This window comes from Microtus oregoni, unplaced genomic scaffold (assembly GCF_018167655.1).
Source record: "Microtus oregoni isolate MIOR12 unplaced genomic scaffold, Mior012 000010F_ref0000083, whole genome shotgun sequence".
Lineage (NCBI taxonomy): Eukaryota > Metazoa > Chordata > Mammalia > Rodentia > Cricetidae > Microtus > Microtus oregoni.
The window spans coordinates 30,148,866-30,170,720 of record NW_024543069.1 but is presented as its reverse complement, the minus strand read 5'-3'; the positions used below and the strand labels follow the sequence as shown (position 1 = coordinate 30,170,720).

The window sequence follows — 21,855 nt, the reverse complement described above, 5'->3', positions numbered from 1 at the left end:
ATCTCATTCCTTTACGTTATTAAGAAGAATTCTGTAATGATATCCATTATCTGATATTTTAGAATTGTGGCAGACCCCAAAACCAAACTGTTCACTGTCATTATATTGAAGTCCAGATGCTTATTTTTATAGAAATCAAGTCCAGATTCTAGCTGCATGGCAGGCAAATTAATTTGAGATACAAGAATCTGAGTCAAGGAAGGCAACTGTATTAGAATATATGGCTGAACGGCTAGGGATGTAGGTTAATCACGGAGTAAATATGCATAATCCATAGGGTTAAGTCATCAGTGTATGCGCAGGTGTAACCCCTCACACACAAACTCAGTCATGTCTTAGGAAAATTTATCTGTTTGAGAAGATGAAGAACAGTTTTCCACATACCATCTTGCCTGTAATGTTATTTCAGAGTGGTTTATGCATTCATATGATTGACATTTATAGACACATAGGTTATGGAGGGCCTTGTATTGTGGAATTTTGTTACTCTTCCTAGTTTTATTTCTATTACTAACAAATTACCCTGATCAGAGAAAAGGGTTGGTTTTGTTTACACTTCCAGGTCACAGTTCAATATTGAGAGAAGTCAGAGCAGGAACAAAAACCAAATTAAAAGCCAAACATATGGAAAAATGGTACTTGTGGTCTCACACACCAATGCTTAGCTAGCTTCCTTTAATAACCCCGGAATGCCTGCTTAGGAATTGTGCCTCCTATAATGGGCAATCAAGACCATCTCCCACAGACCTGCTCATGGTCCCATCTGCTGTAGGCAATACCTCAGTTGAGAGTCTCTTCTCTAGACTGTGTCATGTTGACAGATAATGGTAACTAGAATACAGCCCCTGAGAGTCAGAAGAATGACTGGAATACAATGCTATAAAGACAGACTCATTATGCTGGCCTCAACAACCAATCCTCATGCTTTCTGAGATCCAAAGCTACCTGCCCTGCTTAACTCTCCATTCTTAGAGTGTTTGAGAGGGGTCAATATGCTGTCTTCCTAGCTAGAATATTTTGATCAAACAACTCTTTCTGAAGGTTCCCTAACTCCTTTGTAAATGCATGGAATAATCTATTATCAAGTTCTAAAAGCTCATAACACCATAGAATTGAATGTGTATCTATTTTAATCTGTGCTGAAGGCACCTCGTAAATTCTTTGAACCCACAAAGGAACTCTTTAAGATTCTGAAAATTTCTTGAGTTGCATCATTTTTGCTTACTGTCTTACATCACAGACCCTTCATTACTTAGACATTGAACTTTCTCTACTAACTTCTGTTGTTTGGTTGTTTGTTTACCTATTTTTAAAGTCTGTTCTGTGCGTGACAACCTTGGTTCTTTTTATTGCATGTTTATTTTCTAAATCTTTTGTCAAGTCCTTTAGCAGCATAGTTTAATTAGAAAGTTCACACTACTGTGTTTAGGTATATTTTCCTTAAGTAAGTTCGATGTTCAAGAGAAAGGTTTTTTTCAGATCTTTTGCTTAGAGGCATAACCCTAGAACTGGGGCTCTGAAAGTTAATTGGGAAGGAAACCTGGGAGACTGAATATTCAGACTTCTAGTATGATGATCAGACATCTGCCTGCTGTCTTCCAATCTAGGCACTGCTTCTGTTACCCTCCACAAGGATAAGCCCTTCATCCAAATATAGTGAACACTTGATCGCCTACCTGTGCTGGTAGATGAGGGCATATGGGAGGTCTAATGACTTCTAATGGCATTTTTTTTTATCCTGCTTTTGGTTCAGTTTCGCTCTCACACTTCGGCTAATTTGCTCCATCAGTTTCTGAGCCTCTGAGATTTTCTCAGGAACAAATCTCATATTATCTTCCTACTCTGTTATAAGAATCAAGCCATGCCAATATTGTTATGTCAGTGAGCACACCTATCTGTGCTTAAAATTCCCCAAATATAAGAGGTGCCTTTTCTACATTTCTTTTATTGTTCCTTGTGTTTTTGTTTTTAAATTTTTTTCATTAGGGAAATTTTAAGAGGAAGAAAGGTTAGTCTAAAAATTTACCTCTCCTGTTTTCTCTAACCAGAGCTTGAAAATAAACTACTACATAGTGAGCAAACCCCTGTGGTACACACGTAAGACCATCAGACGATAACCCTACCCATCATAGCTTTGAAACCTTAGCTGTAAAATAACTGTTGGTATAGCTTTTACGTTTGGTAAGGCTTTATTGCAAAGTGTTGATATGTTAGAGATGGCATAACATTCGAATCAATAATGTAAAACTAAACATTACGTATCAACAATGAAAACCATAGTACACCCAACTCATTTACCTGAAGGCCACATCTACAAAAAATTATTTTTCCCTTTGTTTTGCAACCACTGTACTCTTATTATCAAATGTAGATCGATCAGATCAACATTCAGCATGTGCAATGCACATTGTTATTTGTTGCTTGTTATATCTAGCACCAGTGATTATTTAGACAGCTCTTTTTAAGGTATATTTGCGTATGAAGTTTCATTTTAAAAAATAGCACAAAATGGCATATTTTCCTTTTTATATTGATTTATTTGCCATATTGTTCGAATCTGATTAGGACCAGAGATTAGTGTCTAAATAGTAATAGGAAACTAGCAAGCTTCAGCACTGGAGGTCAATTTAATTACACCGTGCACAACAGAAACTAGGCCATGTGGGTATTGCCTTTGCCACCAGCAATTGACACCTGCGTGTTAATGAGCTGGTAATTAAGAATTGGCACATGCAGCCACAGTTTACTGTTTGGGACTAGGATAACCATATGCTGCTCAACTTCTCTGCTAAGTACTTTGTTAGCTTTAGAATCACACAGTTATATTCTGAGGTTTCTTAAATGCTAATTCTCCCTTAAAAGATAAAAAAAAACTTTAAAAGTCATACCGCTTTTTCATCATTTTAAGTGATAGAAGCATTCTGAAATCAAAAAGTTAAATTTGAAGAGCAATATGCTTGAAAAAATATACTTAAAGAGTTTGTTTTAAAAAAATATGTTTGTTCAGTTTAAAATCATTATAGGATTTTCTTCTTAAAAGGACGTTTGCATTTTTTATTAAAAAAAAGGCTAAAAAATGACTTTGCAAGAACAGACACATGAAGGGAGACAGCCTCTGTTATTCAAACCTATCTCTTGAAGGGAGGTGGGCTATAACAAGCCAGCTTTGAGAAATCACAGCGGGAGGAGGCAAGAGATATTTCTGTGACATCATGATAGAACAGCTTCTTTGGTTTCCCCTTTGTGAGGCTCCTTGTACATATACTGTTTGCTGTCTCTTGTGCTGTTTGCAGAAATGCTGTGGATGCAGCTGCGTGGAGAGGCTCAGTTGACGAAAGATGGAGGCAAGCAAACAACCACATGACGGATCTCAGAACTTGATTCTCAACTTCAGGACTCAGATAAGACTGCTCCCCAGCAGACAGCGTGACCGAAAAATCTCCCGAGAGACTTCAGCCCGGCACTAACTGAGCTGCACTAATTCCAAACCACACAAACTGTGAGATAAATACGGGAGGATTACGCTGCTTTCTTCCTGGGAGTCTTGTTTAGCAACAATAGATAGCTAATACAATAGATAATTGAGAAACTCATTGTCTGTTACAGTAATATAAGTATTGACTTTTCTGGTGCCATGTGGCTATTTTTCCAAACAACATATACAGCGTGCACTTGCTGTTTCTTTGCTTTGCTCTTCAATTTCCACTTCTGCTTTATTCCTCATCACTTCACTCACACACACACAACACACACACACACACACACACACACACACACACACAATCCCCACCATTTTCTGGATTAATATATTGGCTTAAAAATATAAAGTGTTCTCTTCAAATGAAATATGCATTAACTTTGGCGACTTTCAGTTGTGGGAATTACTTCTAATTTTCTTCTTTGAAAGCATTTGCTTTTTCATAAAACCCTCTGTAGGACATATAGCCTTTTATATGCAGATTGGCATAATTACACTTTGAAATATCCTTGAATTCCCTGGAGCTTAAACTAAGAACATGAAAGGCCAAATGTTATATCGAACCAAAGGATATAAAAGTGCGTGTACATCAATCCAAAATGAGATATAGAAATTAGCAGCACTACACAGCACAGCCCGTTTCTGACAGATTATTGAAGAATTTGTAACTACAGAGACTGTTATCCCAGGCAGGATTCTCCTGCCTAAGAAGGGCCTAATCCGTTCATAACTGTTATCCTTTTAGTACCAAAATGATGCCTGTGAAGCAAAGCAAGAAACCTAGTGTAACAAAAGCTCTTCTACTGTTCAAGGACAATGGTGCCTGACTTCCATTGCAGAGGAGAGTGTTATGAGGGTAGAAATGTCTATCCAATCTGATAGGCCAAAGATGGCAAGCAACACATTTCAGCAACGTAATAGAAATCCCACAAAGTAACAATGAAACATTCCACCAGATCCCTTCCACACAGTTCTCTTCCATAAGGAAGCAAGTTCCCAGGGCCAGTAGAGGCATGCCCAGAGTATTTAAAAAGGATTGGGCTGGAGAGATGGCTTAGCACGTTACATTACTTATTGCTATTGTAAGTTAATGGGAATCCATTTTCAGTAGATACATGGAGGTTTACAACTTTCCAGAATTCAAAGTCTAATGGATCACATTCCTGCCTCTCACATTCCTAGTTAACAGGTACTCACACAGGGCACATACATACATGCATGCAAAATACACATACACAGAAAGAAAATGTTTCTTTTTAGAATAGTATCTGAAATACTTTCATGCATTCTTTTTCCCCCCAATAATTGGAAAGTAAATGAATTCAGTGTGTCTGTGTAAAGTCAAAGCTTGCCACAAACCCTTAACTTATTAAGAACAGATTCCATGAAACTAACTTTATTTTGAGTATGTTCTGCTAACTTTTAATATTCTATAATTATCCTGACTGCTTTCAGTTAAGTAGATCTCATAATTAGCTTTCTGAATTAGTTATACATAAGGAATCTTTTTTTTGTATGTAAAGGGCATGCCTTCTCATAAAATTATAATCCTTATAAATGATTGAAAAAATTCATCTACACTGGTTACCAAGAACAACAACAAAAAGTTTTAAAATTCAAGACAAAATGCCATAAATTCTAGTTTATTCAGAATGGAACAATATTAACCACTTACACTTGACATTAAAGTAAAAGGGTAACCATTTTAAATGAAAAATACTTAGAAACCAATGGCAATTAACAGAGAACTGGGGAGGCAATGGATTGCATAGTTATGCATTACATCTAGGCTAAGGAGTTTTCCCATTTTTGGCATCTTGCAAAACCTACCACTTATTAATCTTCAAAGTATGGATGGATGTAAATGATGATAATTCAAGTAGTATTTTAGGAAAACAAAATTGTCAGTTTGCTCTGAAACTGTCATTTTTAAAACACAACAATCTGAAATGTCTTTTTTTCTGGGATGAATGACAAAATTTTGAAAATTTGAATGTTTCAGACATGTACTAACAAATTAGTGCATATAAGGAATTAGAACCATCCTTAAAAACTAGCTGAACAAATAGGAAATAAAGGACCTTGATGGAGGAAGGTCATTGGTTAAGTAATAAAGAAACTGCTTGGCCTGATAGGTTAGAACATAGGTGGGTGGAGTAAACAGAACAGAATGCTGAGAAGAAAGAAAGTGAGCTCAGATGCCAGGCCTCTGCTCTCTGAGGCAGATGTGATGAAGCTCTGACCCAGGATGGACGTAGGCTAGAATCTTCCCGGTAAACACACCTTGGTGCTACACACATTAATAGAAATGGGCCAGGCAGTGTTTAAATGAATACAGATTGTATGTTGTTATTTCGGGGTATAAACTAGCCAGGCAGCCAGGAGCCGGGCTGTGGGAAGGGGCCCTCAGCTCCTACAATAGGACCTAATATGATGCTAAGATTTCTGGATTACTACCTGTACCACTTGAAAACCATACATCCTTCCTAAAGTTTCATGGTTAATTCAGAGACTCAGATAAGTTCTCACATTTAAATTTGATCATATATAGAATTCATTAAGGGATGATGTTTTACAAAAATATCTCTATTGCATAGGTAGAGAATTGTTTTATATTCTGTGATTGCACTCTACCCTGAACTCAGCTAGGTTCCTTGCCCAGGAGAGAAGACTCTCTAAAAAAACCTTGCAAACCACTTAGTGACCCAATACAGTGTTTATAGTTATTATCTCATGAAGATTACTTGTATTTAGATATTCTTCTGATATGTGTTACAAATGATGCCATTTTGTTAAAATATGATAAAACCCAAAATCTCTACCATGTGTTTTTGTGTGACTCAATATTATAGCACAAACCAGTCAAAGAATGCCGGGATGGTCTTTAAAACAAATAATTATGAGGTTATTGAGAAAGCAAATGCTCTCAGAGTTGTCTGAGTGGTCCATCTGAAATACAGTGTGCCCGTTGTCACATCACTTACATGAAAGGGATCTCATTCACACACCAACACAAGACAAGATGATATATGTAAACTTATTGCTTAAGGATAAGACTAGTGATTGGTAAAGCTTGGAAGAGACCTATAACCTGTGTGCACTTGTCATTCTCTCAGTGTATAGAAGATGGGATGGAGTACTCCCCTAGGTAATGCTTTGCTGGAATGGACCAAAATAGTTTGTGAATTTTAAAGAGAAATTGTTTCAGAAGCATAAATCTCTACACTATGACTGTGTGATTTATTCATAACTAATGATACAACCAACAAGAATGGTGAGAAGAGTTTAGTGGTTAAATTTAATTTAAGCCTTTATTACATACATAATGATACCAAGTTCCTATGTATTGGTTGCCTTTATTATTTTTGTCAAAATATAGGATTTTAATAGTTAATTTTTTTAAATGAATAGAAATAATCTTGCCAGGAAAGGAAAGAGAAGCTCATGACTCAGTATGTTCATGAATCTCGCAAGGATCCCAAAGAAAGATTCACAAAGTTACTTCTAAAGGTTAGGAAATCGCCAAGCAATTGCTAAGAGAGGGAACTCTCTGAAGTGTCTGGCTACTAACTGGGCAGGAAGCTCCAGGGGTACAGCCTCCTTGTTCAACTGCTGTGGTGGGCACTTACAAGATGCAGTCTTGGAATCATCCCTGTTCTTGTAAGTAACGCCAATAAATGCAATGGTTTACTAAACTCTACTAGAGTGGAATAACCTCTTTGAACAGTCTTCAGTGCCCTATGTATAGTGAACAAATATTTCTTTATTCCTCCTCAGAAAGAGTCAATAATACAATACATGGGGCAAGAATGAAAGTAGGACTTTTCCTGGTTTAAACCCCACAGTGTATGTTACCAAAGCATCACTTTCACTAACTAGTTGGGAGTCAGTGAAAAGGAAAATATAGGAAATTTCATTTTCAAAAGGACGTCGTGTGTTGTTATCAGTTTCTGAAAGATTTAAAATCCTTTATATTGTTAACAGTCTCTTTAGAGTCTTTCAATAAAACCATCTTGTTTAACAGTATTTTAGCATCATATTCCAAACCACTGACCAAAGAAATGTTTTTGTACAAAATTAGCATCCCTAAAGGAGAATTATGGAGGACATATTTTGGGAAATGTTGATTCCACTTACTTCTCAGAAATAGAAAATTGGGCTGTGAGGATGTGGCTTAAACTCATGTGACAAAATGACAGCCGAAATGCAAGAAAGCAGAAAAGTTGATGCACATCAGACACAGGATGTAGAGTTGTATTTGGTTGGGGTAAGATCTTTATTGTAGTTATTTTTATTGAAAAATTCATACAATGTATTTTGATCATTTTCCATACCCCTGTTCTTCTAATATCTTCCTACTTCCCTAAACATCAATTTTATGTTCTTTTTCTCTAAGTTATGATAACTTTACAAAATAAGTTGTGGGTCTGGGATGTTGGCTCAGTGTGTAAAGTGCTTGCTCTGTAAGCCTCAGGATCAGAGTTTTGATATCCATAATCCATATACAAAACTGGGTTTGTATGGTAGTCACTAGTAATTCCAGTGCTTGGAAGGTACATACAGTGAATCCCTGGGGTAAACTGGCTAGCTAGCCTACCTAGATTGGCAGGTCCTGAATTTAGTAACACACTATACCGCAAAAAGTAGAGTGAAGAACTATCAAAAAGGGCACCAAGCCAGCAATGATGGCACACACGTTTAATGCCAGCACTCTGAGTTATAGGCAGGTGTATTTCTGTGAGTTTGAGACCAGCCTGGTCTACATACTGGATTCCAGGATGACCAGGGCTATGTAGAGACCCTGTCTTATAAACAAAGAAAAAACAGGGTACTCAAGGTCAACTTCAGGCCTCTTTGTGCTTATGTATCTACTAATTCACAGATGAACACACACACACACAAACACACCAAGCATACATACACAAACACACAACTAAAATTAAATAACTGTGCTCTGATTTTCTTCTCTCTCTTTCTTTCCTTCCTTTCTTTTTTCCATCTTTCTTATTTCTTCCTTTACATTCAATAATTTATGCCTAATACTGAATTCCCCTCATTGACTTATTTATTCATTGACACAATTCATGGATTAGGACATATGCAACTCATACTGCATTTGACATACTACAAACTGATGATGTTAACTCTTATTTTTTCTACAATGTGTTAAATATGCCTAGAAGAATAATATAGGAGATGAGAAGAATCATCACAAGAGTCATCAGTTCTCTCTGTTTTCTGAGATTTGTAAACACTGCTTTAGTGTTTTTTTTTTGTTTTTGTTTTTTTTTTGTTTTTTTTTTTGCTGTTGTTAGCAAAAAAGACATAATCCCTTTGTAGCATCACTTAATAAAATATAGACACTGGGTCAGTGCAAATGGTGAATTGCATTGAGTTTATGAGATATAGTTTCAGTGATGACATGGATTTGAATTTCAAACATTTGAATTCAAATCATCTGTCTCCCACTGTTATGGTTAATTTAAAATGTCAACTTGCCTTAACCTAAAATCACCTGGAAAAAGTGTGGCAGTTGAGCAGTCATCTAGACCAAATTGTCTGTGAGCATTTCCATGGGATTGTCTGTTAACAGATCCAGCCCCTGTGAGCAGCACGAACCCCTAGCAGGCATCCTAAATTATATAAGATACAAGAAAACTAGATAAAAGAAGCAAGCAAGTCGCCTAGATCCATTTGTTTCTGCTCTTGACTATGATGTCATGTGACTAGCTACTTGAGTGTATGTGTTTGACTCCCCTAAACCATGAAGTGTAACCTGCAATTGTAAGGTTAAGAAACTCTTTCCTTCCCTACATTGCTTTTTGTCAAGATATATCACAGAAACAGATATGAAACTATTACACCGACTCAGAAATTGACAGTGTACTAAGCACCACACTTAAAATACTGCTGGAGGACTGGGTAGGTCTCTTTCAATACTATTACTTAACATGTAGTTGACAACATATTTTTGGTGCTCATCACCATACTCTGAAATTACATATGTATATGTAATAATGCAGGGTAATGTCAACACAATAAGATCTAAAAATTAATGATTCCAGTGATTTCTACTTTATTTTCTATTTGAAATCCTTTCTCACGATGATAACAAAGATAAGCAGGGAGCCTGCTGAATTTTTCTGAATGGTTTAACAGCTTAATTGCAAGTGACAAAAGAGAAGGGAAACTGACTACACTCTTAATGATATGAAAATATCTTAAAAGTCAAATTTAAGTACATAGTGGTGTTCCTTTTCTTCAGGAAAAATACAGATAACCTTTAAATATTATTGTTTCCATTTAATACAACATCAGAACACATTTCTATGAGCACCATATCTTTATGGTGTAGGAGGTATTTCTGTATTTGTGTCACTTTCATTGGCTGAATAAAGAAACTGCCTTGCCCTTTTGATAGGGCAGCAGCTTAGGTAGGCAGGGAAATAGAACTGAATTCTGGGAAAAGAGCTGAGTCAGGCAGACGCCGTGATTCTCCTGCCCGAGAGGGATGCTGGTTAGACTCATGCCAGAAAGTCACAGTCAAGTGGCGATACACATTAATGGAAATGGGTTAAACTAATATGTGAGAGTTAGCCAATAAGAGGCTAGAGATAATGGGCCAGGCAGTGTTTAAATGAATATTGTTTTTGTGTGATTATTTCAGGTGTAAACTACTCAGGCGGGATGGAACAAAGGGCCTGCTCTCTCCTCATCATCTTTAGATTAACCAATACCCATATGTTCAAGAACATGAATTATTCATACTGATATTTCTAATTTTTTCAACTATCAACAATACAGTTTAGATTGTTTAAAGAAAATAAATAACTGCATTTTGTGGTGAAGGAACTTGGTAACACACTTGTGACATTATGCTTATTTAAAAATGAACAGTATACCTTAAAATTCCATCTTATTAATTGACAATTAGTAAAGAAATTACTTGTAAATTGATGACAGTCAGTAACAATGATTTCTTTACACTATTTTGTAAAGCTCCTTTAAAAATAAAATTAAGGTTTCCTCACTTTTGTTCCTAGCACTGGAGCAGAAAGCAGATTCAGCCTTCCTTTTCCTCTGCAAGTTCTCCAGGGGATTCCACAAACCAGCCTCTCTTACTAAACCTCCCAAACTCTCACTGCTCCTAGCCCCCAATTCTAGAGAGCACCCCTCTTTACTGACCAGAAAATCAAGTAGGCTGCTCATAGACCTTCTTCTTCTCTCTCTCTCTGTTGCCCTAGACCCAATCCTTTAGTCTCATCCACAGCTTGTAGCTGAACACTGATGCCAGCCTTCTGTACACCCCTGTTCCCATCTTCTGTTGATGTCACAATCTTCCCCTTCTAATGTTTTTCCCACCACTTGTTGCTTTGTCTCAGACTCCAACTCCAGCCGGGACCCCCTGCTAACACCAGGACCGATTTTCCAAGGGCAACAAGAAGGCTGAAGGCAGACCCACACCTTTCTTACTCATGAGATCCAGTACCCTGAGTTTCATCAATACCTCTGTAGCAGAAAACCTGCTGTCCTCTCCCTTTCCTCTTTGATCTCATCCCCAATAGATCACAAAGACCTTCTGTAACCTTTCTTCCCCCTACTCATTCCAGTATCCCAATCTGCAACACCAGCAAGCCCTCCCTGTGAACACACCAGCTGAATGGGCCAAGGAAATAGCAGAAAGAGAAATGAAGGAACAAAGTACTCACCCAACAATAAGAAAAAAATATCCAGAAATCAACACCTATTCTGAAAATCATCCAAAACTAAAGTGCCAAGAAACCAGCATAAAAACATAATGAAAAACAGCTAAGTCAACACGTCTCCAGGAAATCACAGGTATCATACAACAACAGGCCCTGAATATTCCAATATGATGAAGCACAAGAAAAAGATCTCAAAACAGCCTTTATAAATATGATAGAGGTCCTTAAAGAAGAAATTAATAAATCTCTAAAAGAAATCCTGGAAAACACAAAAATAAAACTGTTCAGGACTTTAAATTGGAAATAAAATAAATAAAGAAACCCCAAACTGACAGAATTCTGGAAATGAAAAATTAAGAAATTTCAAGAAGAACTACACTAACAGAATACAAGAACCCTGCTAATCCTTAAGAAGAAGGGGTTGAAAAAAGTATAAGCGCCATAGGGGATGGAGGACATGAGGAAACAAGGCCCTCTGAATCAACTAAGCAAGGTATATGAGCTCACAGAGGCTGAAGTAGCAAACATCGGACCTTCACAAATCTGCACCAATTGCTCTGCATACATTATAGCTATTATCTTAGAGCTTTTATGGGTCTCTTGACTGTGATATTGGGTCTCTGACTCTTGTGACTCTTCTTGGGCCATTCTCCTCCTGTAGGGCTGTCCTTGTCCAACTTTTGATATGATAGATATTGCTTCATCTTATGTTTCACTTTGTCATGCTTTTCGCTATCTCTTAGAAGCCTTTTCTAATGAGATACAAAATGGGAGTGGATCCAGAGGGGAGAGGAGGTGAGGGGGAACTGGGAGGAATAGAAGGAGGGGAAACTACAATCAGCACACATTGCATGAGGAGAGAATTTATTTCAATTAAAAGAAGAGCTGCATACTGAAGAAAAAAACATAAAATTAAATATTCTTTACCTCCATTTGCAAAGAAAACACCTTTCATTCATTTTAATGTTCTATGAAATATTTTTAGTAATTTAGTTACATAAAGTATTATGAATAAAGGTATAAACTTAATTTTACTTGCTACTTGTGTATATTAATTCTAATAATTTACAAAGAAAGAAAAAATATTTCTAAGACATGCAGGATTAATTTATATGTCTGTTTTTATTTTATGAATTATTTTTAATTTATAGCCTGTTAGTATTATACGTTGTGCATACAATGAATCTGAATATGTATGTACTCATATATGATATAATCTCACACAAAAATTATTCTTATATACCATATACTAATATATTCATATTTAAATAGGAATCTTACTCAATCATACAGGTAAAACATCAAAGTTAAAAAAATCACATAAAGGATATCTATTTTCCTTCAGAGATAGTGTGAAAAATAACTCCCTATCTGAAAACGGATTATTAGTAATCAATTTGCATGCAAGAAAGGCCAATAAGAATTCTTTAGGACACTGATAAATTGTATTCATTACTGAATCTAAATTGAAAGTGGATTGAGACAAAACATCTCTATGGAGAAATATATATATATATATATATATATATATATATATATATATATATATTGGAAAAAGGTTGGTGTGGGAAGTTCTTCTGTATTACTTTTATTGGTAAATAAATAAAGAAGCCACTTTGGCCTGTGGCAGGGTAGAATGAATCTTGGCTGGGGAAACTAAACCTGAATGCTGGAAGAAAGAAGGTGGAGCCAAAGAGATGCCATGAGGCTGCTGAAAGAGACAGATGCCAGAACATTACCTGGCAAGCCACAGTCTTGATACACAGATTAGTAGAGATGGGTTGATTTAAGATATAAGACCTAACAAGAAACATGCTTAAGCTATTGGACCATACTATTGTAATTAGCGTATTTTCTGTGTGATTATTTTGAGTCTGTGTAATCGGGAAACGAACAAGCAGCCTCTGCCAACCAAAAGTTTTGTTTTCTCTTACTTTTTTCAAGAAAACCTGCTGAATATGTTTTGCCAGATTAATATTTAAAGCATATAGTAATATAGTTCATAGATAATATAATGTTTTTAAAGTTCAGTATGTATATATATGATTGTTATATGTCTTCTGGATTCAAATAACAGTGGATCTAAATTCAACAGAAAACAGAAAGAGATATCTCGAATGAGGGAGCTATTATGAGATTAGAAGGTACCTGGCTCTAGAAAATTTTTCGGGAATCTATAAGGATGACCTCAGCTAAGATCCTAAGCAATAGTGGAGTGGGTGTCCGAACTGGCCTTCCCCTGTAGTCAGACTGATGGTTATCTTAAATATCACCACAGAACCTTTGTCCAACAACAGATGGAAACAGAGGCAGAGACCCACAATGGAGCACTGGACTGAGCTCCCAAGGTCCAATAGAAGAGTAGAAGGAATTAGAATATTAACATTGAGTCCCATTTTTCTAAGAAGCTGCCGTAGTGACTTCCAAAGTGGTTGTACAAGTTTGCATTCCCACCAGCAATGGAGGAGTGTTCCCCTTACGTCACATCCTCTCTAGCATAACTTATCATTGGTGTTTTTGATCTTAGCCATTCTGACTCTTGTAAGATGGTATCTCAGAGTTGTTTTGATTTGCATTTTCCTTATGGCTAAGGATGTTGAACATTTCCTTAAGTGTCTTTCAGCCATTTGAGATTCTTCTGTTGAGAATTCAGTTTAATTATGTACCCCAGTTTTTTAATTGGGATATTTGGAATTTTATTGTCTACTGTCTTGAGTTCTTTATATATTTTAGAGATCAGTCCACTATACTTTTCCCATTCAGTAGGCTGCCTTTTTATTTTATTGACCATGACCTTTGCTTTACAGAAGCTTCTCAGTTTTAGCAGGTCCCATTCATTTATTCTTGCTCTCAGTATCTGTGTTACTGGTGATATATTTAGGAATTGGTCTCATGTGGCCAAATATTGAAGGCCACTTCCCAATTTCTCTTTTGTAAGGTTCAGTGTGGTTGAATTTATATTGAAGTCTTTGATCCATTTAGACTTGAATTTTGTGCATAGGAATAGATATGGATCTATTTTCATTCTTCTGCATGTTTACATCCAGTTATGCCAGCACCATTTGTTAAATATTCTTTCTTTTTTGACATTGTATAATTTTAGTTTCTTGGTCAAAAGTCAGGTGTTTATAGGTTTAATATCTGGGTCTTCAATTTGATTCCATTGTTCAACCTATCTGTTTCTATGCCAATACCAAGATGTTTTCATTACTGTAGCTCTGTAATAGAGCTTAATGTCAGGGATGGTGATGGCTACAAAAGTTCCTTTATTAGACAGGATTGTTTTGTCTATCTTGGGGTTTTTGTTTTTCCATATGAAGTTGAGTATTGTTATTTCATGGTCTGTGAAGAATTGTGTTGTTACATTTGTTTGAGATGTATTCCTAAGTATGGGAGAAAGATGGATAGAGTTATTTATTTTTAATAATGGGGATTATATTAAGAATATATTATAGAATACTAATGAAGCTCAATCACAATTGAATTGGCAATCTCTGTTAAAATAGAGATGAAGTGAGTTGGAGGACCTTATCAAAGGGGTTGAATGAAGGCTTCATTATACATTGTTTGTCAATGTTCAGATATGAAAGCAATATCCCAGTGAATTGAAATTAATATAAAATAATAACATAGATGAATAAAAATGTCCATAAGAAGAATTTATTTTGCTGTTCTATGTACAAGTTCTGTCATATGTACAAAATATGCTTCAAATAAAGGCTAGACGGAACCATTCAAAGTGATGACATTTTGAGAGTTCTTTTCAATGCTTATCTGAAAAAGTAGGAATTTTTTTTCTCAGAGTTTAGTCTGTTCTCAATATCAGGAATTATATAGATTTCATTTATTTTTTCATCCCAGTTGTTTAGCACCATGCCAGTGTTCTGAATGCTTTAGATTAATATAAGTTGAAGGGATTTGAGAATGAAGCTGCTCAATTCAGGTTGATGTTTTACATTAATCCTAGAAGTAATGCAATTTTTTCCTGGCATGCTGTAAAAGCAGAGACAAATTGACTTTGGAGCAGAACGGATATCTAGACAGCTTTCCCAGTCTTTGTAATTGCGTGTTCATAGTTTGGCTTAATTATCTGTAATGAAATGATGTGTGTTCTTTGAATAGCCGACAAATCCTATGGAGAAAATTTGTAAGCCTAATACATAAATTTTGAAATTCACTAGATTTTTAATTTTGATGTTTTAAAAGAACAAAACATCAAGTATTTGTGGGGTATTTTTTTCCTCATGCGATCTACATTTTCAATGTATAATATTTTTTCCTCTTTGTCAGTTTTCCATACTTTAACAGAGTGGGGTTTTGTAAACACAATTGTTTAAGTTAGTCACAGAGATAAATTTAATTTTAAGCAGTACATTCTGAAAATAATTTTACAAATTATTTTTGTTTTAGTGAAGGGTAGAAACTTTAATTGGCCCAATAGCAGTTGAGTTAAAAAGATAAAAGATTCTCATTTGGCCCTGATACACATGACATTTGGAAAGGTAAAAATTCATACCTCTGTGAAGTCATTGTGAAAACAGTATTTCAGGGCTGGGGCTGCTGTTTGGCAGAAGAACACATGTCCAGTATGTACCAAATCCTCCTCAATCATGATTACAAAAGTAGAGGATTGAACAAATGAAAAAAAAATAAAAAAAATATGTAAATATGTTTAAGGCTTAAACAATGCACTAAAAATTTTTCTGATGACTAACATCTTCTTTTTTAGTCTTTTAGATAAGCTCTATTCGTTGTTTAGCTAGACCACTTTTCTTGTAGTTGTAATGAATCTGAGTATGAGCAACCCCCAGATAAGGTGGACTTATTCTGGGAATCAACTTTAAAAAGACAGAGCAGCAGTACTAGTGAGACCTTCTCCCGCTGTGTTGATGTAAACCACGTTACCAAGGAGACTATGCTTTAGTACTGAATGGGAAAATCCTGCTCTGGAGACCTCACATCCCATCACTCCAGCTTTGGGCAGCTTTCTCTTAATTGTGAAGAAATAGGACTGCATTATCATCCTCTTTACCTTTTATGAAAATTTCAAACTTCTTTCCTTATGTCAGATGGAATAATAACAATTTCCTCTCAGTGTTTAAGGCCAAACTTAGGAAAGTCACCTTGAAGCACTTCTAAAGTGACCTCACATTCCCTTGTTAGGATATCAGCTGTACCCTGTGCTCTGTGCTCTTCTTGGAGTCATAAACGGGAATTGATTAGTCTTGAAGTCATAGGTGCCGCGCACCGTGGCCCCGGTTTGTGCTCTGTGCGCTAGAACCCAGTTCGCGAGCTTCGGGCAAAGCGGGTGGAGGTTAAAATACACAAACACACACAGACAGAGAGACAGCAACACGGATCATCCTTGAATTCCCCAAGAATGCCCCCTTTATTGTGTTCAGGGGCAGATTATATAGAGATAGCCACGCCCCAGCCAAACCCACCAGAAACCACTCTCCTGCCATCAGAAACTCCTGAAGGTCTCGTGCTCAGTGCAGCTGTAGGCACTCAGATCAGGGGATTACAAGAAATTCAGGATCTGGGGTCTCACCACTCCCAAAAATAGGGAGGCAGATCATCAGATACAAGATGAAATTAAGGTGAGTATATCGACATTAGATCAATTGTTCTTTACAATAAGGAGGATATGTAATGAGTGTCTGCTAGCTCAACATATCCAGGCGTTTATCTACCGGTGCTATGTACAGTCCATGCATCACACTTGCTTGAAGATTTCTCAGTATTTCCTTTTTTTTTAATGATTCTTTTCCAGATTTTTTTTTATTAAGTAATTTACACTGTGTTTAATTCTTACGTAAAAACTCTTGGTCATGGTACAGTAAGAAAAAAAAATTCCACCTTTGAATATTTAAGTACAGAGGAATCTGTCAAAGAGCAGGAATTGGCCCATGTCGTTCTGAGATGAGAGATGTAGTTGAGATCCTTAAATTCACCCAGCAAGAACCACAGCTACTTGTTGTGTGATGAACAGGTGTAAGACTCTTTTGCGTTATGATTTATATCTTAAAGATCGTCGAAATCTTAAGTGCTGAGGACTTTGACATCAGCTGGTAGTATGAATGGCAGGTGAAAACTCCTGATGGGGGACTGGAGTGAAGGTTGGGCATATGGCTTAGTGACAGAGCCCCTGCCTCTCAGGATGCGGTCCTGGGTCTTTTCTTTAATGATGAGGTCAAACTCAGAATGATGAAGTAGGTCACGGGAAAGATGCTCTTCAGAACCACATCTTGCCTTTCCCGTTTTTGTACTCTCTGCTATCTATTGCCATGAGAATGGCTTTGCCCCTCAGCCCTCCTTTACCCTCCAAGATGCTGTTCCTCGCTACAAAGCAGAAACAGCAGAACCAAGCAAACCTAAACTGACCTTCTTCAAATCTTCAGCCAATATGAATCTTCATTCTTTCCCCAGGCATTTTGTCACAGTTGAATAACTTTCCCTGCGACCACCGTAAAAGGGAGACTCTAAGACTCCCAGGTACAGGATTCCAGGACATTTTGATAGTGGAAAAACATTGCTGTGAGACAAAGTGCTGTGTTCTGTGCAAACAGAATAGCACATTCTTTGTTAGTCCAGGTTATGTGTATCTATCTATCTATCTATCTATCTATCTATCTATCTATCTATATCTTGTACCTATACATATGGAATCTTCCTTCTCTACAGTGAAGATCATGTGCTTTCCCATTACTGTTTCCTAGATTCTATGAAGTGAACCTTATTGAGCATATTGTTTCTTTTTGGTTTGCTCTGAGTTCTAACTGTAGACAAATTGCTTTCCAAAGCATAAAATGGAGCTAATATGTATTAGTTAGTAATATTTTTGCTACATTTATATGGACAAAAAACCTGCTATTTTTCTTCCCTCAAAATAAGGTAAGCATAATTTGGGATTTATGTATGGAATTAAAATTTTTAAATAAATTAAATTTAGATACTTATTTAAAATAATTAGCTACATGTGGGCTCAAGAGATGGTTAGCTAGCAAGGCTGCTTGTCTAGCGATCAACACCTGAGTTTGAGTTTTGGATCCACTTGATAGAAAGAGGACACAGACATCTACATGGGAGAAACCGTGGCCAAAGTTTTTCCTCTGATCTCCATAAATGCACAGGGCAAATCATAGTCACTAATAGTAATGATAAAATAAATAAGATGTGTTCAGAGTTTCTATTTGTAGTAGACACACACAGAGATACATACACATCAGAAAAATGCACAAATCTGATATACCTATAGAAAAGAAAAGCGTTAACTATTTACTAGAGAATGATTTGTATTTATAGAGCCCATTATGACATATATAGTTTAATGAACAATGAGACTGAATACATAAAAGTGCCCATTAACAGATGTTTAATGGCAGAAATCATATGTTGAGATAATAAAATCTGGCAAAATAAAGAATTCACTCTAAACTTCTGTCTATACCTTGTTCAAAGCAGACTGAATAATACACTAATACACAGCATTAGAAACGAGAATAAAATAATTCTTTAATGAATAGTCTGTGAAGGTAGATGAGAGATTGGGCTGAGAACAATTCAATTTATTGATCTGGATTCTGAATATATTTCTTAGCAAAGTCTACTATTAGGGTATGTAAATTTTTCCCACATGTATTTAAATTTCAGGAAAAAGTTAAAGAAACTATAAAGGGACAGAAATCTCAAGGTCCAAATCAGGAACAGAAGGAGACGGAGCACGAGCAAGGAACTCAGGACCACGAGGGGTGCACCCACACACTAAGACAATGGGGATGTTCTATTGGGATCTCACCAAGGCCAGCTGGCCTAGGTCTGAAAAAGCATGGGATAAATCCGGACTAGCTGAACATAGCAGACAATGAGGAATACTGAGAATTCAAGAACAATTGCAGTGGGTTTTTGATCCTACTGCACGTACTGGCTTTGTGGGAGCCTAGGCAGTTTGAAGGCTCACCTTATGAGACCTGGATAGAGGTGGGCAGTCCTTGGGCTTCCCACAGGTCAGGGAACCCTGATTGCTCTTCGAGCAGATGAGGGAGGGGGACTTGATCAGGGGAGGGGGAGGGAAATGGGAAGCGGTTGTGGGGACGAGGCAGAAATCCTTAATAAATAAATAAATTTTAAAAAAAAACAAAACAAAAAAAATCAATGAATCTGAAAGTCATCATTTTAAGCTAAAAAATAAAATACAGTAAAGAACAAGTAAAAAAAAAAGAATGCCTTTATGAGGCTATTTCCTCTTAATTGAAGCATTCTTTCTTAGAAGGTAGAGGACGTAGTCTAATACAAGAAAATAAAACTTACAAGATTCAGCTAGTTCATGAAATTTACAGCATCCCAACACACTCTTCTGCAAAGTAATATAAACAAGAGCAATTGTTAGAGGGGAGTCTGGTTGCATCTTAAGGTGTAGCATGTGTCTATGGGCCACTTCTTTCCTCTGCTATTTTAAGTCACTCTCATCAACTCATTTATTCCCTAAGGCAGGCTTGGTGGCAATTATTTCTTTGGTCTACTGTCAGTGCTCTATCTGGTGTGAGCAGATACTTGTTCACGTCTACCTAGCCGAAGTCCCATCATATTCTTATTAGAAATTCTGACTTCTCATCCATGTTGTGTTTAAATTGCTTATGATGTATTAACAAGAAGTAGCCAAAAGAATTCAGAAAAAAAATTGTAACACAACCAAAATACCACTTGTGTATGAAGTATAACACGAAGTTGCAACAAGTTCAGCTTTTGTTGTGTGATAGATGGTGTTGAATCACCTGGAGACGTATACCTGGGTATGTGTATGAGAGGAGAAAAACCATCACGAACATGTGCAGGTCATTCCAATAGGTGCCTCAGGTACCAGGTCTGAGCACAGTGTATCTAGTGTTGATAGTGTAGTCTTCTGTTGTTATCAGACACCAGTGTCTTTGATTTCAAATATGGACTCAATGCTATGAATTTTCTAAGAGTCTTCTAGGCTTTCAGCACCGGATTGGAAGTGTTGAGTCAACCTATTTCATGGAGTAAACAGATACCACATTTTTTTTTTTTTGCCATTCCATCCATCAGACAAACACTGTAGTACTATCTAGCTGTTATTACATGAGCTAAATGAGTCCCTTTTATATTATATAAATATACAAAGAGACTCACACACTCATGTAAATAATATTCTATTCATGCAGCTCCTCTACTACCCACATACTTTGTGTCACCATCGCATATGGAGGTGTTTTACTCAATGTTAAGGTTGCAAATATTGGGAGACAACTAAAACAACTTGTGAATGTTAAGTAAACAAAAATAAATTTAACATTTAAAACACATTTAACATAGAGCCACACACCAATAAGTCTCCAGACTAGTCTTCCCCCACCAATCAGCTCCCAGACTAATCTTTCCTCCCTGAGATTCCCCTATCCCAGTTTAAAAGGGGGCCTGCAAGCATCTCCAGCTGTCAACATGTGCCAACCCAAATTGTTGGCTGATTTTTTATTAATAAAATGCTCTTATTGATTGCATACATCGTTGGTGGTCTTTTCTGGGACTTTTTGAGGGCCTTAACACTGAATCTGACTTTTTCTGGAAGCTCTTATCCTATTTCATTGTCGTATGTCAATCGAGTCATAATTTTTTTCCTTAATTAAATTTATTCATTTATTTTACATCCAGACTTTAGTTTCTTGTTTTACTTCTCCACTCATTTCCACCCCTCTGTCAACCCATCCACTTCTCTGTTCCTGTTCAGAAAGGGGTAGCCTCTCCTAGGGGTGTCAGAAAGAAGCATGGCATATCAAATCGATGTAGGACTAAGCTCCCTCACATTAAGAATTGGTAAAGCAACACATATTAAGAATTGGTAAGGCAACCCAGAATGAGAAATTGATTCCCTAATAATTGCCAAATAGTAAGGGACAGGATGAAGGGTTTTATCAAGTTGTAGAATTTTCCTGGTCGAACTTTGAGTACTATCTATATTGAACAGATTTGGAGAAAGTGGACAGCCTTGTCTTGTTCCCAGTTTTAGTGGACTTGCTTTTACTTTCTCTTCCTTTAATTTGCTTTTAGCTGTCATCTTGCTGTAATTTGATTTTTATTATGTTTAGGTATGCCCCTGGCATCCATTATCTCTGCAAGATTTCTATTAAGAAGGGATGTTGTGTTTTGGCAAAGGCAGCATTTAAAGAGATAACCATGTGGTTTTTTTTTTCTTTCAGTCCATTTATGTGGTTTACGTTGATAGATTTTCCTATGTTGAAATTCCTATATCTCTGGGATGAAGCCTACTTTATCATGGTGGATGATCTTTTTGACATGTTCTTAGATTCAGTTTGCCAGTATATTATTATTTTTGAATCAAATTCCATAAGGAAATTGGTCTGTAATTTTCGTCCTTTGTTGAGTCTTTGTGTGGTTTGGGTATCAGGGTAACTGTATCTTCATTAAAAAAAAATTCAAAATTCCTTCTGACTCTGTTGTATGGAGCAACAGGAGGAGTGTTGGTATTAATTTTTCTTTGACTGTAGCAGAGGCACGGCTGGGAGTGCTGTGACGTCCAGTGCCTGGTGTCTGCTCTGGGGTGAGGAGTGCTGTGAGAAGGGACAAGTAGTTTCTGCACCAGTCCAGCTCTCGGCCACCAGGGAAATCTATTATTCCCTTTTCTTTAACTTT

The 21,855-nt window shown here is 36.7% G+C and overlaps 1 protein-coding gene across 1 annotated transcript in view; it reads left to right on the top strand.

Moving 5' to 3' along the window:
- The window catches only part of Pcdh10 (protocadherin 10), a 57,270-nt gene extending 51,596 nt beyond the window's left edge, over positions 1-5,674 (top strand). The window contains exon 5 of the mRNA XM_041658901.1: positions 3,294-5,674. Coding sequence (XP_041514835.1) covers positions 3,294-3,364 — 71 coding nt within the window. The 3' untranslated portion in view covers positions 3,365-5,674. The remainder of the gene's footprint in view (positions 1-3,293) is intronic.
- The last annotated feature ends 16,181 nt before the right edge of the window (positions 5,675-21,855 follow it).